The 18723-nt window shown below is 34.1% G+C and overlaps 1 protein-coding gene across 3 annotated transcripts in view; it reads right to left on the minus strand.

The window, feature by feature from the left end:
• Window positions 1–18723, minus strand: part of Nup205 (nuclear pore complex protein Nup205) — a 610691-nt gene that overhangs the window by 71215 nt on the left and 520753 nt on the right. For all 3 annotated transcript variants that reach the window (XM_090405724.1, XM_090405715.1, XM_090405707.1), the window contains exons 33-34: window positions 10257–10389; window positions 9910–10128 (exon numbers count right to left, since the gene is read on the minus strand). In XM_090405724.1, the coding sequence (XP_090261850.1) occupies window positions 9910–10128; window positions 10257–10389 (352 nt within the window). The remainder of the gene's footprint in view (window positions 1–9909; window positions 10129–10256; window positions 10390–18723) is intronic.

Genomic DNA, 18723 nt, shown 5'->3' on the forward strand with positions numbered 1-18723 from the left:
GAAAAAATACTACCATGTCTTTGACATCCTAATATATCATAATACACACATACAATATAATCCAAGAAACGTTACAAGCATGATAATGGGATTTTTTTTTTTTTTTTTGGCAAAAACTATCATAAAATTTGATCACAATAATACACCAGAACATTTACACAGAATAAAATCACTACACAAATAATATTACACATTATTTAGGAGATGAAACGTAAAACCAAATAATTAAAATTATAGCAGATGCAATGGTTATACTGAATAACATAAGAATGCTATATATTACTGAATTATTTTAGATCTATACAACCCCTGATATAATTTATGTAGAACAGACAATAATTACTGTTAAATTTGTGGATTAAATACATTTTTAGTAAACTACTAACGCTAACTGAATCTCAACAAAAATAATTTGGGCAGCCAGGATACCACAGTGCTACAAATATGCATGGAAAATTGCAACAGAAGATCCTCAGAAAAAAAAAATTCTAAGGCATTCTATATTCCTTATTCTGTGTATTCTATAAACTTGACATCACCAAATTTATATATATATCATCCAAAAACTATACAACTACTTGCTGGCTTCAATGAAATGTTGGAGCATACTGAAAATCCATTTATCAAACATAAACATGAAATTATCAACTTGCTTTCCCTACAATCAGTAAATTAATTGTCAATAAGCTTTTGTTGTGTAAAACTTTTATGCACCATTACCCCTGATGATGTAAGTCTTACCATACAAGAAACTTGTTGGGTTTGTTTATTTTTAATAAATTCTTTATATTACTATGTGGTCTCAATACCAAAAACTACCTACAGAGCTTAACCCACAGAAACCTATGTCTAAATGTGCATTATTGTCTTACCACTGATTATACATCAATCCTTACTGCTGACTTACAATTTAAATATGGCTTATGTATTACTCTGTATAATGTTCCATTTAGCATGCATAATTGTTGTGTTTTGAAAAGATTTTCTCTGGTCACGCTGTCATATGCCTTTTCCAGAGTTACAAAACTTAAATATAGATCGTTGTCTTATTCCCATGATTTCTAAACTATTTGTCTGACCATGTAAAAATTCTCTTTTGCCTGAACCTAGCTTCTTCTTTGCTAAATTTCCCTTCCATAATTTTTCTCAGCTTGTTTTCAAGTATGCTTGCATAAATCTTACCCGAAACATTTAGTAGAGAAATTGATCTGTAATTCTCATATTCAACTTTATTCTCTTTTTTATAGATGAGAACTGTAAGAGCTCTACTCCAATCTTCTGGAATTTGTCCTTCTTACCAAGTCCTCTTAATTATAGTGTAGAAAAGAAACTGCAAAACTTTTACACCTCCATATTTGACCATTTCTAGTTGAATACCATCTACTCCAGCTAGCTTTCCACATATCAAGTTTTTCAACCTAAAGTGTTGATGTGGACTCCTATTTGCATTCCTCTTAAAAATTTTCTACTACTGTTCTGTCACTGCTTGTTTCATTTAAAATTTTTCAAAGTAATTACTCCAGACATGTAGGATATTCTTATCTTCAGTTTTCATATCACCATTATCATTTCTGGTTTTTTTTACAGTACTCTGTCACCCATTTCTAAGCTTTTCAATAGCCTTCAGAACATTTTGTCATTTTCCTGATATTTACCCTCAATAGGGTACAGCGTGTAGCAGCATAATAATAATGTGCAGTTAACAGGGAAACCTCCTGACAGGATTGAACCCATGCTAACTTATGGCTTGGCTGTGGCACCACTGTTTTAACTGATGTACTCTCAAAATGGAGGAGATTATGGGTCTCTAAGCATGTTTGTCATGGCCTAAGGTATCACTCACACTGCATGAAGAAAAGGAAGGGGAACAGAAAATAGAATCCCTGCTCCACAAACCCAGACAGTGGTATTCCACTGGGTGATGAAGGACATCTATTCATCTATTGTGGACATCTGTTTTTCTGATTCCCTACTGTTATATAAACTTAAAATTAAAAGCAATCTAATGTGTAATGGATACAGCGACACTATCATTCAAAAAATTACTGAAATTATCATCTATCTACCTACCAGACAAGCTGGTGAAAACAATTTCAATACCCTACTTTAAAGGAACCTCAAAACAAACAGCACAGATTTTTTGCAAATTCAATCTATACACTTCCTTCAAACCAGCTCTGAATCTGTCTTCCTTCTTACCATCTACAAAGGATACATTACCACCTCTCTCCTTACCAGGTGTCTAACAGTACCCAGCTCATGTCATCTTTGCAATTTTGGACAGATTAGCCATTCTGCTTTCATTAGAATACAAGATCATAAGACTATATTACTATAATATTATTATTATAAGACTATATTATATGGAATTGACAGGTCTGGCCTCCTTGCTTCTCATGCTACTGGCACTATGCACAGGGTGCTCTGGAACCAGACAAAGATTGTTCTTTTGAGCAAGATGATTGTTTTTTTCTTGAAACATCTGAAATGCTATGAAATCATCCAATAATTGTTCAGACTGTATGCCAGTCTTCTCTTAGTTTGTGGGAAGTGATTAATATTAATTGTTCATAATGTTTATTTTGTTTTACATTATTTTTTCATCTATGCAACTTTACAATCATTCTTTTGAACTCCAATAGTGTAATCATATCACCTCAGCTATGACCGAGACATGAGCTAGTAGGCATATGCTTTATGATTCATTCTTCTGATTCATGTTTTGAATGTAGTTACCTGTCTACCTCCCTGATGATGTGTAACATTGGATGAAATATATTAGAGGTTTCGAAATTCTCTCTCTATATTTTTTTACATATATAAGCCATAAAAGTTTTTATAAATATATCTAATACACATGCTCCATTAAAAATATTAATTTACCTTCTATATTCTTACCAATGTCTTCCCATGACTTTTGTTTAGCTACTTTTATATGTAGCTTAGTTCACATTTTTCTCTGTATTCTTTAAAGCATTCGCTTCCAAAAAAAGGCTGGTTTCATGGACATTAAATATTTGTTGGTTACAATAGCCCCCTTTTTCCACAATTTTATTCAAAATCTCTGGATAATTTGCAGCCACCTCCTTATCTGCACTTGCAGCTTTGATTAGAGGCTATTTCTCTTTTTGAAATGCTTAAACCACCAAGCACTAGTGTGTGGAATTCTTCTTTTCCATCATTGATAGCCTTTTCTTTCAGGTTGCAAAGAGACTAAATGCTTATGATTTAACAAGGTCAGTGCTTAGCGGGACCCGTTTTCGGTTACAGTCTTCGATCCATGTAGAAAGAAATCTCTCTAATTCAATCATTATAATACTTTGATTTCGAGTGCATGCATGATAAACTTGAAGCAGCCTTACCTTTCTCTTTGCATTTAGCAGCTTTACTTAAAATTGATCTTATAGTTGATTCACCCATTTTTATGTTCTTGTCCTATCTTTGCCCTGGACTCGCCTTGTTCATATTTCTTTATTATTTCAAGTTTTTTTTTCCAATGAGATTACTTTTCAAATCATTTTCACACTTCTGCTTTTTTGCTCACTAATTCTTTTACTCACAATGAAAGGTTGGGAAAATACTTTAAAATAAAAAAAAAGTAAGGAAACCAATTGCAAAGGAGGCATGAAACATGATCATCAAAATAGCATGTAATTAGCAGATGACATAAATTTCGGCGGTAAATTTGGAACATAGTGTAGTATGACATTAAAAAATAACTTTGTAAAATGTTTTAAATCGGTAACTAAATTATTTCATCCAAAATAGTTAGCCATAAAAAATGTATAGATAGAAAATTTTTAAAACTGTAACATTTATTTTTAAGATATATAGGAACACCAATCAAATTTGGGTATAGAAAAAAAATGATGTGCTAATCGAAAATGCACTAATCGGAGGCACATTAAATGAGGGATTGCTGTACTTAACACACAGATATTTACAATTATCATTAGCTTTGTCCTTTTCTCCAAAATATTCCAAAAATATTTCTATATGTCCAGTGGGATTCATTTCCTACTCTGCAGTTTAGGTCTCCATTTTCTTTATGTCAACTGCCTGTTCTAATGATTCTTTATGTTCCTCCACTTCTTCCTTAAAAGAACCTTCTGTGGGACCCTAGGTTCAAATAAGTTTTGTTGTTCATTTCCACCTTTTGAAGTTCATCCACATAACTACCTGAAACAGCCTTTCAATCTAGAAGTTCATCATGTTTGATGTTGATGCTATTGCTACTCCTTCCTTTCCTCGATTGTTAATGTGCTTGAATATAACATCCTATACTTATTATTTAGTAAGATATCACCTGTTTTTGTCTTTCTTGTCTTAGTAATGCTAATTATGTAAACATAGTTAAACATAGTACTTTTCCAGTTCTTTTGCATTGGTTTTCCTTTCCAATGATGCTCCTTAAACTGATAGTTCCTACCTTCAATTTTTCAGACATTGGGGTTTTCTTCTTCTTCCTCCAGATATTGAGTTTTGTCATATTGTCAGCCTCTCAGTACTGCTTTGATTAACTATTATAATATCCAATTTTACATCAGCAGCAAATTAAATATTTCTGTTGAAATAATTTCTCATATCTCTGATGTACAACTAAAATAGCAATGGTCCAAGCAGAGAATCCTGCAGCACACCGCTAGTCACCTTCTACTAGATTCTGCCCATACATACACTATTCTTTGTTATGTGTCTATCAACAACCCTTGTATACATATCATAAGCTTTATATCCACTCTAATTTGCTACAATTTGTATATTTGTTGGTTGGCTCATGGTTTATTGGTGAAAGAACAGCAAGGGTCATACTGTACCACAGCAAAGGTTACAACACTATACAAGGTTAAAGGTTACAGCAATATATAAATAGTCAAAGATAAATGAACAAATAATATTAATGTGCAAAAATCAAGTTAATAAAATTGCAGAAAAGATTATAGCAATACAGAAGGTCAAGGGCATACATAAATAGTCAAAGATAAACTAGTAAATAATATGTATGTACAAAAATTAAATTAAGCAATGCTGTCTTTAGATGTAAATAAAATTACAGCAATACACAATGTCAAAGGTTACAGCAGTACATAAAGAGTTAAAGATAAAATAGTAAATAATGTGTATAAAAAAAACAAAGTTAAGCAATACAGCATCTACATATCTATAAAATTACGGTCAAATCTGTTTTCACAAATTAATTCTTTGTAAGATGATAAAGGTGACATGAAAACTGGACAAAAAGATAATTTTGATGTATGGAATAATTACTTTGAAAAATTGCTACATTAAACAATCTGTGACATCACAGTGGTAAAAAAAAACACTCAACAGGCAAGCAATCAGGAATACATATCCATACTTGAAGTAGAAAACACCATCAAAAACCTGAAATGTGGAACAGCAGCTGGAGTAGATGATATTTGACCAGAAATGTTCAAGAATAGAGGTATAAAAGTCTTACAGGTGGTTGCACTGCATAGTTCAGAAGGTCTGGACAGAGGGAGGAATTCCAGATGATTGGAGTAGAGCTCTCATCGTAAAAAGGGAAATAAAACAGAATATGAGAATTACAGAGGTACTTCCCCACTGAGTGTTCCTGGTAAGATTTATGTAAAGTATACTTGAAAACAGTTGAGAAGGATTGTGGAAGGGAAGCTTGGTGAAGAACAAGGTGGATTCAGGTCAAATAGAGTCTGTCAGATCAGATCTTCACTTTACGATAAATAGTTGAGAAATCATGGGAATATAACAAAGATCTGTATTTAAGTTTTCTAGAAGGCATATGACAAGGTGCCAAGAGTAAAGCTAATCAAAATGCTACAGGTGTATGGTGTCAATGTGGCATTATATCAAGTAATACTTAGTCTTTATTTGAGGTGTAAGTCAGCAATTAGAATTGAAGGAAGTACAGGAAGATAGTTTAATGTTAAATCTGGCGTGAGACAAGGACATATATCATCCCCACCCTCCGTTATTCACTATCTATATGGATCACATTATGAAGGAAAGAAGTATTAAACCTGATATCAAAATTGGAGATGTCAATCTCAGTTCTTTACTTCATGCAGATGATGCTATACTTCTAAATAAATCCAGTACAAGTCTGCAAGATTCCCTGATTAAATTGAATAACTGTTGTAAAAGATATGGTATGAAGGTCAGCAATAACAAGAAAAAGACAATGAAAATAGGAAGAAGCAGTGAAAATATCAACTGCATTGTGAATGGAGAACACCTATAGAACAAGAAAAACATTTTAGCTACTTAAGTATGATTATTAGTGAAAACGGTAAATTAAATATGGAAATAGACAACAGAATCAACAAAGCTGGTATGGTAGGAAGTCAACTGAATAAATTTATATGGAATAAGAGAGAAATTAGTCAAACCACTAAATTAGCTGTATGCAAGACGGTGTTCAAACCAATTTTAACTTATGGATCTGAGAGCTGAGTTAGAAATAAAACACTTGACCAGTGACCACAGATATGAGATCCTGAGAAAGATCAGAGGCATGAACAGATGGCATCAATGCAATATCATATTAAAAACGAGGATATTAGGAATTTAAGGATATTTAATTCAGGTAATTCATGTAAGTTAAGAAAACATAAACTATGAAACAAATACATAGTATAAAAGTATAAAAATTACAAATTGTACTTAAACTTCATTGCACATAATGCATAAATGTTTTAGGCAAAATAAAATAGTGCATATTTTAATCTTTCATAGCACGAGGATTTGAGGATTAGTTAATAAACACTGGTTTTGTCATGTAATCACCTGATGCATTACTACAAAACAGTAGAGTAATTCTATCTTTGGAAACTTTGAATCCAGGAGCTGATCTTTCATTTTTCGAAATATAGGTGCATTTTTGCACTTTTTTCCAATATAATCCGGATTCATCCGCATTGAACTCCTGGTCTGTACTATAAATGTTTATAAACTTTGAGAGTTTTTTTTTTAATAAGATTTCCATCCATAGGAATTTTCTTTTGAGGTGCAATCTTCTATCGAAATCATTAGAGATTTCTCAATTTTTCCATTAGAATATCGCGTACATGAGCATTTAATGATAAGCACTTTGCACTTATCATCGACCCAGCAATAAACACTTTCTCAGATTTTATGTTCATTTTGTTTGATTGTTCGAATTGTTGATTCATTTAAATTCAAAGACCCTACAAAAACTCCTGGTTTTTCTCCATTTTTTAAATTGATGCAGGATTTTGAATATTTTTCTTCGAGAGAAATTAATTTTGTTTTCAATATTGGTTTTTCCCTTTTGTTGTAGTTTGTGGCCATTACTATAAAAATAATTTTTTACACAAAAAAGCAAGCATTACATATTGTATGTAACTCGCCAGAAAATAAAGTGCTTAGCTTGAGATGAACACACTCATGATTTTTAATATACGTTCCTGGCAGAAATAGGACAATTTTCAACAATAGACGTTTTTTACGGTAAACAATTGAGGTACATGCATGCTACAGGGTATTTCCCCTAATATAAATTAGCTACTTATTATTACGTGTGGGATACAGGCAGACACAAATTTAACAAAGATAAAATTTGATTTTTAAGTCACGTGTTGAAAAACATATGAAAAGATAAAGGGTTACTACAATTTGTAGACCGTGTTATATCGAAACTGCGTTATATAAGTACCGTGTTATACGAGTTTTACTTGTATATATATACACACGATTAATATGGATCACATTATTATGGAAAGTAGCATTAAACATTACGTGTTATACGAGTGTTACCTGTATATATATACACACATGATTAATATGGATCACATTATTATGGAAAGTAGCATTAAACCTGGTAATGAAACTTGAGCTCTTTAATTCAGCTTCTTAATTTATAACAGATGATGTTATAAATAAATCCTCTATACGAGGGTGGTCTGAAAAGTTCTTGGCCTAAAAATGAAAAAAACAAATTTATAATTTCAAAAATGCTGACCAGCGAGGAAGAGTTTTAGTTTTAGGAAGAGACAGAAATCAGAGAGAGCCAAATCTGGGAAATAGGGTGGATGTTCCAACAATTCATAGTGCAGATCCCTTAATTTTCCCATTGCCAAACACCTTTGTGGGCAGGTGCATTGTCCTGATGAAAGATGATTTTTTCTTTTGAAAACCGGGTCTTTTCTCACAAATTTTTTCATCTAGTCTGGTTAAAAGATCGGAATAATATTCCCCAGTTACTGTTTTACCCTTTTCGAGATAATTAATAAACAAAATGCTTTTAGCATCCCAAAACACCGATGCCATGACCTTTCCTGCTGATGGAACCCACTGATCTTTTTTGGTGCTGAACAACCAGCTTCTGTCTACTGTTTTGACTGCTGTTTGGATTCTAGTGTGTAATGGTGAATCCAAGTCTCATCCATAGTAATAAATTGATGCACAAAATCAGTTTTATTCTTGTTAAAACGCTCCAAGCACTGTTCAGAGATTTGCATGCGAGTGCATTTTTGATCTGCTGTGCGCAGCATGGTACCCATCTTGTGCAAAGCTTTTTAATTTGCTTCTTCATGCAAAATATATCCTACACATTCTTTTGAAATGCCTATAGTCTCAGCAATTTCACGCACTTTGACTCGCCGGTCACTCAATACCATATCATGCACTGATGAATAATTTCTGGTGTTGTTACACTTTCTGGATGTCCTTCATGTGGATCATCTTTAAGACTGGTACGACCATGTTTAAACTTGGCAGCCCATTTCTTAATTGTCGAAAACGAAGGAGAAGAGTGCCAATAAACTTTTATGAACTTCAAATGAATTTCTTTTGGCGTTAAATCTTCTTTCACAAAGAATTTTATAACCGCACGATACTCAAATTTATCCATTTCAAGGGATACAGACAACACTTTTGCTTCAGACAGCTGTATAAAACAAACTACTTGATAGAATGACTTGCAATTTCACATGGATGCTTATGACAAATCTACCAACTCAGAAAAAAAAAATTGTGCTGATAGTGTTGCCATCTATGGTCAAGGTCGATAACTTTTCAGACCACTCTCGTATGTCTTCAAGATTCTAAATAAATTACATAATGACTTTAACAAATTGAATATCAGTACAGAAAGACAAACTATGAAAACTAAACATGACTGAGGAAAACGTTCTGCATTCTCAATGAACACCAATGGAACAAGTAAAACATTTTAGCTAAAATTAGTGAAATGGCAAATTAAATATGGGAGCACATAACAGTGCAAACAAAACTGGCATGGTACAGAGTCAGTTGAATCCATTAACACGTTCATTGCCAAGCTGAAAATTGGAATTTCGTGTGGTGGGCAAATTTTTTATATTTTTTTATTTAGTTTTTATTGTGCTCAAAATAAGTTAAATATATTATTTATATGCTTTTAGTATTATGTACATAGGATTTATGTACTCTAAATATCTATTACGGCACATAATATAAATATTACGTGCCGTTTCGCTGTGGCCACTGTACTATTCCGCTTAGAAACTTGATAGCGACGTCCACGGATTAACACGTGATCGGCCGAGCGGTGAGAACTCGCATCACGCGATATCGCGTGATTGACAATGCACATGTTGGCGTGGAATACGAGAGAAATTTGCCAAAACACTGAACTGGCAGTATACAAGATGCCATTTAAACTAATTCATTTTCTTATGATTTGAAAGTTGGGTAAGACATAATGCAGCTGATCAAAAACTTTCGAGACAATATTTTAAAAAATAAGATATCAGAAAAGAACTTAACATTATTAGCATTCAAGAATGTGTGAACAGAACATATCAGAAATTTCATGCTGATGAATGATGCACTCTTATAAAATTTTTACAGTATATAAATGTTTCCACATTCAACATTACAAACTAAACAAAACAAAACAAAAAATACCTGAATGTGATACAGTTGTACAGCAAAAGCACAGTATATTGGAAATTATTTGTAATTTTGTAAGTGATATCTGATCCATAGCATTTTGATCTATCTGATGGGAATTTCCAAACTGAGCAACAATAACTTGAGGAAGCAAGCCAAGAAGTTGATGCTGCAAGAGACCCAACTGCCCTCGTTGTTCCACCAAAGTTGTATCTTCAGTTATTTCTCCTGTATCTGAAAAATTGAAAGGATATTTAACAATTATACAAAGACTGATTTTTTTGTAAACAGTTTTCTATTACTATACTGTAAATATCATTAATCTTTGAATTATCAGTATAAATGTATTATTTTACACTGACCTTCCAGTGGAGCCCTAGATAACACAGCAGTTATAAGTGACAGTTCTTCCAAACCTGAAGAAGAGTCAATGATTGAACGATCACGAAGAACAGTAGTGAAAAGTTCCACATGAGAGGCAACAAACACTAGTAGCTGTAAGGTAAAAAAATTAATCAGCAAAATAAAATCTTTAAAACCTTTAAAGCAAAACATTTAAAAATTGAGTAAAGTTAGAATTCAGTATTGCACTATTGCAATACCCTATATGAGTAAAATGAGATTATTTTATTATATTTATACAGAGAGAACAATTCTAATAAACAAAATATATTTCATCATCATCATCAAATTCCTGCCATGTACCCTCAAGGGGGGTGTACAGGATATGACAGTACTACATGAAAAAATTACATCATTACTAACTTCCTATCTACAATTTTCCCCCAAATCAGTCTGTTACTTGTCAAGACTCCAACATTATCAGATCGTATATTTTTATCGTCTAAGGCACTTTGTACCGTATCAATCCACCTATATCTTGGTCTTCCTCTGGGTCGTTTTCCTGCCAACCTGGCAGAGAATACTTGTTTTGCTAATCTTTCCTCTCCCATTCTATTTAAGTGACCATACCACCTGAGATTAGCTGTGCTAATGCATTCCTGGATGCTGACAATGTCAAGTTCTTTCCTAATATCCTCGTTTTTAATATGATATTGCCAGTGATGCCATCTGTTCAAGGCTCTAATCTTTCTCAGGACTCTCATATCTGCGGTCTCTAGTCTTTGGTCAAGTGTTTTACTTCTGACCCAGCTCTCAGACCCATAAGTTAAAACTGGTCTGAACACTGTCTTGTATACAGCTAATTTAGTGTTCCGACTAATTTCTCTCTTATTCCCTATGAATTTATTCAATTGACTTCCCACCATACCAGCTTTGCTGATTCTGTTGTCTATTTCTATATTGAATTTACCATCTTCAGTAAAATTGTGCCTAAGTAGCTGAAATGTTTTACTCGTTCCACAGGTTCTCCATTCACAGTTGACATTTTCAATGATTCTGCCTATTTTCATTGTCTTTGTCTTTTTATTGCTGACCTTCATACCATATCTATTACAACAGCTATTCAATTTTGTCAGAGAATCTTGCAGACTTGTAGCGGATTTATTTAGAAGTATAACATCATTCGCATAAAGCAAAGAGCTGACATTAACATCTCCAATTTTGATATCAGGTTTAATACCACTTTCCTTCATAATGTGATCCATATAGATAATGAATAACAGAGGGGATAATGTACATCCTTGTCTCACACCAGATTTAACATTAAACCATCTTCCTGTACTTCCTGCAATTCTAACTGCTGACTCACAACTCAAATAAAGACTAAGTATTGCTTGATATAATGCCCCATTGACACCATATAACTGCAGCGTATTGAATAGCTTCTCTCTTGGTACCTTGTCATATGCCTTTTCCAAATCGACAAAACTTAAATATAGATCTTTGTTATATTCCCATGCTTTCTCGACTATTTGTCGTAAAGTGAAGATCTGATCCTGACAGCCTCTATTTGGCCTGAATCCAGCTTGTTCTTCACCAAGCTTTTCTTCCACAATTCTTCTCAACCGTTTCTCAAGTATACTTGCATAGATCTTGCCAGGAACACTCAGTAGGGAAATACCTCTGTAATTCTCACATTCAGTTTTATTTCCCTTTTTATATATGGGTACTATGAGGGCTCTACTCCAATCATCGGGAATTCGTCCCTCTGTTCAAGCTTTCTGAACTATGCAGTGCAGCCACTGTAAGACTTTTATACCACCATACTTCAGCATTTCTGGTTGAATATCATTTACTCCTGCTGCCTTTCCACATTTCAAGCCTTTGATGTCTTTTTCTACTTCAAGTATGTATTCCTGACTGCATGCCTGGTCAGTATTTTTTTATCACTATGCTGTCATCACTGCTTGTTTCATTTAGCAGTTTTTTAAAGTAATTACTCCATACTTCAAGGATATCTTTTTCTCCTGTTTTCATGTCACCTTTATCATCTCTAACTCCTTTTACAGCACTCTTTCCTCCATTCCTAAGCTTGTTCAACAACCTCCAGAATATTTTGCCACCTTCTTGATATTTATTTTCTATATTCTTGCCAAAGTCCTCCCATGACTTTTGTTTAGCTAGTTTTACACACTGTTTAGCTTTCTTACATTTGTCACTGTATTCTGTAAGAGCAAAAGCTGACTTATTTGCCAGGAACTTTTGATATGCTTTCTTCTTTTCCTTCACCGCCTCTTTAACTTCCTGTGTCCACCAGGGAGTTCTGATTTTTTTATCCTTGCACACAACCTCACCACATGCCTCTCTGGCAGAATCAATCAATGTTTTCTTCAGAGTTTGCCACTGAAACTCCAAGGTTTGATTCCTGTTCTCAAACTCTTTTATTTTATTTTCAATAATATTTCTGTATTTTAGTCTACAGTTCACATCTGAGAGCTGCTCAACTTTTATTGAGCAGCTCTCAGATGTGAACTGTAGACTAAAATACGCTTTAAACTTTCTTACTGTTATTCTTTTCAATATGAAATTCAATTTTATCCTGCTCAAGACTAAATAGTGATCACTTCCAATTTCAAATCCTCTGTACACTCTGCTGTCCTGCACCAGGGAGAAAACATCACTATCAACAATAACATAGTCAATGAGACTTTTCTTATTCCTAGCCTCTTCTCTCCATGTGAATTTGTGCACATTTTTATGTTGGAACATGGTGTTAGTAATAACCAGTCCATGTCCTGAGCAGAAATCCAACAGATATTTGCCATTATTATTAGCTTTGCTCTTTTCTCCAAATTTTCCCAAAATATTTTTGTATGTCTCACAATCATTTCCTACTCTGCTATTTAGATCCCCAACAAGGATCAACTTTTCATTTTTCATTGTGTCAGTTGCTTTTTCTAAAGCCTCAAAAAATTCCTCCACTTCTACCTCAGTAGAACCTTCTGTGGGACCATAGGCACAAATAAGTCTCATTGTCCAGTTCCCCATTCTCATATTTGCCCACATTACTCTACTTGAGACTGACTGCCATTCAAGAAGATTAGCATCGTATTTTGTGTTGAATACTATTTCTACTCCTTCTTTTCCTTGATTGTCATTGCCTGAATATAACATTTTGTATTTATTGCTCAGAAAGATCTCACCAGTTTTGGTCTTTTTTGTTTCAGTCACCCTTATTATGTCGATCTGGTACTTATCTAATTCCTCAGATAGCTCCATTTCTTTGCCATTCAGGCTTCTTACGTTGATAGTACCGATCTATAACTCTGGTGATGTTGAGTTGGGGTTTGTTTTCAGATTTGTTCCAGTAGCTGACTTTTCGCTGTTCGCCCTGGTTCCCTGGTGAAGACAACGGGGGCCTTGTTTAACCGGGCGACGCCCCAGCCGGCATGAAATTTTGTCATGTTGTACCATCATTTTTTATTTTGGTTTAACCAATAAGAATAAAATTTGGTCGGTTAAATCCCAAATTGCCAGCCCATCCTCGTTCGTTCAGTATCAAAGTAGATACCCAACAGGGTGCACCACGAGAAGGTGAGGATTGGACATTAGGTCAGAAGCCCTGGTCGGTTCTCCGCATTCCTTTAAAGGCTATGTGGAGGTCTCCTCTCAGTTATACAGCTATGACCCTTAAGAACCCCCAAAATATATTTTCATTATAAAACTGGAGGTGCTATTATAATGTCAATTTTTAGAATCTCATTATAAACAATGCTATTTGCCACATACTTGACTTGCTTGAATAAAGTTGAAATGAACAAAATCAAAATATGCAAATTAACAAATGGTTTCAAACAAAGCTTCAAGCAAACAACAAAAATAATAATCTACTGTTTACCCAATTATATCAGAAAGACAATTTGCCATTCTAGTAATTGGAGGGTTAGATTACTGAAGTACAATTACACGGTTGTTGCAAGTTTTTCCACTTGGCTATGCTATAAATTAAAGATGTCAAGAAATTCTATTCTTGGTTTAATCCTTTATCCAAGTGTAAGCAAACAAAGTTTGCACATGAAGTAATTTTACAACCGGGCAACTTGTATATAGGGACTAATGACTTCACATCACTTGCCTTAGTATCCTATCATACAAAACCCACATCCTTAAGGACATGTATAATGGTATGCATTATGGGAAGGGTCACCACCCAGACCAATTTCACTATGTAAGTGAAGAAAAGTCTCTAAAAACTCAGACGATCCCCCAGATCACTCTAAACTCAGCAAGTGCAAGCGAGCCAAAGGATCATTTTACTCAGTGGTGGTTCCACTCAGTGACAGGTCCATCCTGCCACAGGAGAGGAATCCTCAGCATTGGCTCTGCCCAATGGCAGGCTCACCCCACCAACAAGTAGAGCCATAAACTCAGTGGTGGCCCCACTCAGAGACGGGCAAAAACCCGTCCCCAAGAAGAGTTTATCATATTTCAGTGCAGCAACCACTTCAACACTAATGCATATCAGTGGGAGTCAGACCCAGAAGTGATATGAAGGTTGAAGTAATGAAGAAATCATGTTTCCATGTACAAGTAGTAGCCAAAATGTGTCACACCTTATTACTACAATACTCTGGATCAGAGATAGATGTTGATAGTTTTTCCACTTGGTTATACTATAAATTAAAGATGTCAAGAAATTATATTCTTGGTTTAATTCTTTATCCAAGTGTAAGCAAACAAAGTTTGCAAGTAAAGTATTTCGTGATTGGGCTACTCATATATAGAGGCTAATGACCTCACATCACTTGCTTTAGCATCCCATGATGCCAAGCAAATATCTTTATGAATATGGAAATATGACTTCTGTATCACTTCAACTTTGGTATCACTTCTGGGTCTGGCTACCACTGATGAGATCTCAATAAAGGTTGAAACCAGTCTGGGTAGTGACTCTTCCCATAATGCATAGTATTATACATGTCCATAAGGATATGTGCTTTGCATTATGAGATACCAAGGCCACTGATATGAGGTCATTAGTCTCTACATATAAGAGGTTGCCCAGTCATGAAGTTACTTCATGTGCAAACTTTGTTTGCTTACACTTGGATAATGAATTATATGGTGGGTTGTTGCTACAGACCTGGTGGCCCAGTTGCAGGAGACAAAGAAATGAATTGCCAATTTAGCCTTATGGGTACCAAATGAATGATCATTATGGGTAACTTTAATTTTCCAAACATTGATTGAGTAGAAGAGAAATCTCATGATAAAAAAGAAAAGGAATTTATTGAATTGTTGCAAGACAACTTTCTCAAGCAGCATGTGCAAGAAGGAACTCAAGGTCAAAGAGTGTTGGATTTGCTTGTAGCATCATTAGTCTCTGTCAAGAAGAAGGCGACCACCAGTAGCCTTATTCTTGAATACATGAACTACAAAGCTGGAAATGATCAACTTAGGAGAATACTATCTTTGGTCCCATGGTATCAATTACTGAATGGGGAAAATGTCAACAATATATGGAAATATTTGAAAAAGTGCTTAAAAAAGAACAAAGAGGTCGGGAGCGAAATGGATGTGTAGCCTTATTAAGCAAGAGATCAATAAGAAGAAGATGACGTGGAAAGAATATCGTGAGAATAAAAGTGAGAGGATTTATGAAATATATAAGTTCAGGCCAGAAAAGTAACAAGCATTGCGTGAAAAGCTAAATTGGAGTATAAAAAGAAATTGGCCATGCAAGCTAAAGGCAATCCAAAAGAATTTTATCATTATGCCACAAAGAAAAGAAAGCTCAGGAATGTATGATACTTTCATTGTACAAGGGTTGTGCAAAAAACGAAAGTGCCTAACTACCGACCTATCAGTACCTTTAGTGTGGTAGTGAAGATTTTAAAGAAGCTGGTAAGGACTCGCATATAGAAATGGGTTGTCAAGCAAGCTATTCTATGCAAGGAACAGCATGGGTTTACTAAATGAAGGTCATGTTTTGGCAATTTGCTCATATTTTATAACAATGTTATGGCTGAGTTGGATAAAGGGAATGGATACACTATGATAATGTTGGATTTTTCTAAGGCATTTGATAAGATACCACACAAAAGGCTGTTGCATAAGCTGGAGAATATGGGATTAGAATACAAACTCTTGATTTGGATCAGGGGATGGTTGATAGACAGATATCAAAAGTGGTATACAGTGCATGTGAATCTGCACAATAAGGTGACTAGTGGTGCACTTCAGGGTTCAGTCCTTAGGCCATTATTGTGCAATCTATACATTAACGACATCAAGCAGGGTCTATCATCAGATGTGCAATTGTTTGGTGATGATCCAAAGATAGGAAGGGCAATCAGGAATGCTACTGATATTCAGCACTTACAAAATTATTTGAACAGGCTTCAAATTTGGTCAAACAAAAATGCCTGTCAGTTTAATGCTAGTAAAGAAATCTAATCATGCCAAAGTTATGCACTTCGGCATGATTAGATTTCCAGCAGCATATTATATCAGCAAGGTTATGCTACAAGAAATTGAGCAGGCAAGGGATCTTGGCATATTGGTGGATAGGAATTTGAAATTTAAAAGTCACATAGCAAAAGTTGCAAATACAACTCAGAGGATAATTGTGATGGTGAAGTAAACCTTGACATGTAATGATAAGGAAGCAATCTTACCTCTTCATAAGGCTTTGAAAAAAAGATCATACTTAGATTATCATGTGCAGATTTGGTCTACTGGATTCGAAGAGGATAAAGGAGTTGTGGAAAGGATGCAAAGGGGAATTACAAAGATTATATCTGGATTATGGAATTTAGATTATGAGGACAAATTGTGAGTATATGGATTACAGACTCTGGTTAACAAGAGAAAGAGGGTTGATATGATAAAGGTCTATAAACTTTTGAATGGATATTATAGGATAGCTTCTAATTAAATTTTTTGTTATATGCAAGGTGAGAAGAATTACATCCAAGGAAGTTAAGTTTATTCAAAGTCAAGAAAGGGGTAAGAGTTAAGCTTTTCTCTCATAGAACAGTGAGCGGCTTAGTTTGCCTTTTGGGGCAATGAGTGCATCTAGTGTGAATGAATTTAAGGGAAGGTATGATAGCTGGTTTGGGTAATTTATAGCCACCCTGATGAGTCCTTGACTCCCTGGAGGTCTTAGATGATGATGATAATAATAATAATAAAGGATTAAACCAAGAAAATAATTTATTAGCATCTTTAATTTATAGTATAACCAAGTGGAAAAACTTTCAACATCTATCTCTAATTCAGTTAATTTTAGTAATTAGGTGTGAGACCTTTTGACTACTTGTACATGGAAATATGACTTCTCCATTACTTCAACTTTGGTATCACTTCTGTGTCTGGCTCACACTAATGAGACCTCAGAATGCTAGATTATACTGTTTTCTCCAATACATACAACCTCCAGTTCTACAAGAAAGCAAAATAAAATAATAGGAAGGCTTCCACACAGACTATAAGGAATACAGACAACTGAGAGGGCTTGCAATTTAATAGTCCGTTACTAGGGATGATGGTGAATATATACATATACATATATATTGAGTATATATACATATTCTCAATACTGAATAAACAAAGATTGTCTAGCAATTTAAGTTTAAAAAAAAAGGGGATAAACAGCGAATGAAAATGGAATATGGAAATAATACTAGATAAAAATATAGTGAAAATCACATGATATGAGCTAAAATATAAGAATAATATAGAGAATACGATGAAACCAAGAATAAGGTAAATTGGAGTAGAAACAAACATTTTTTGAAGATATGGAAACCTAAAACATACTAACAAAAAACAATTTTTTTTAAACCTCAGAAACATACTAATATCTTGCAATAATCAGTAGCAGATTGTGCTTTGGTTTTGAGATTGAACTAGTCCTATTTAATTTTTAAATTTAACACTGTATAAGATCTGAGAAAAATACCATCTTGAAAGTTTATGACAAACCTACAAGTAGAAAACTATCTACAATTTCAGTTCTTTATAATCCTTATACTATAAAAAAAATCAGTTGCACAGTTTATTAATGCATATAAATATACTTCCAAATTCCATTGATTTTGAAGAGTCAGTACTACAAAGGTCAGCAAGCATCAGTATATTATTATTCACATGAAATAATGCAATAATGCCTTCCTTTCAGTAACTTAATATTAAAGTAACTGCAGGCAAAAAAATTGTGTTTTTATAGTAGGAAGCTCCATAATTAAAAAAAAGCTTGCTTGTTCATTTCCATAATCAAACCAAGAAACCAAAGTTCAGAATACCACTAAGTACACAACCATATTTGAAAGAGAGTATTAGACAGTCCAGTATTGCCACAAGTCAGAAAAAAATGACAAAAAAATATGATAAGGATTTATGCCTTGTTTATATATTTTTAAAATGTTCATAACATTACAAACAGAGACCCACCAAATATTTGGTTTTGTTTCGGTATTTGGCTGC

This window comes from Typopeltis vanoorti, chromosome 2 (genome assembly GCF_054136105.1).
Source record: "Typopeltis vanoorti isolate ZY-2024b chromosome 2, IOZ_Tvanoo_1.0, whole genome shotgun sequence".
NCBI classification, from domain to species: Eukaryota; Metazoa; Arthropoda; class Arachnida; order Uropygi; family Thelyphonidae; genus Typopeltis; species Typopeltis vanoorti.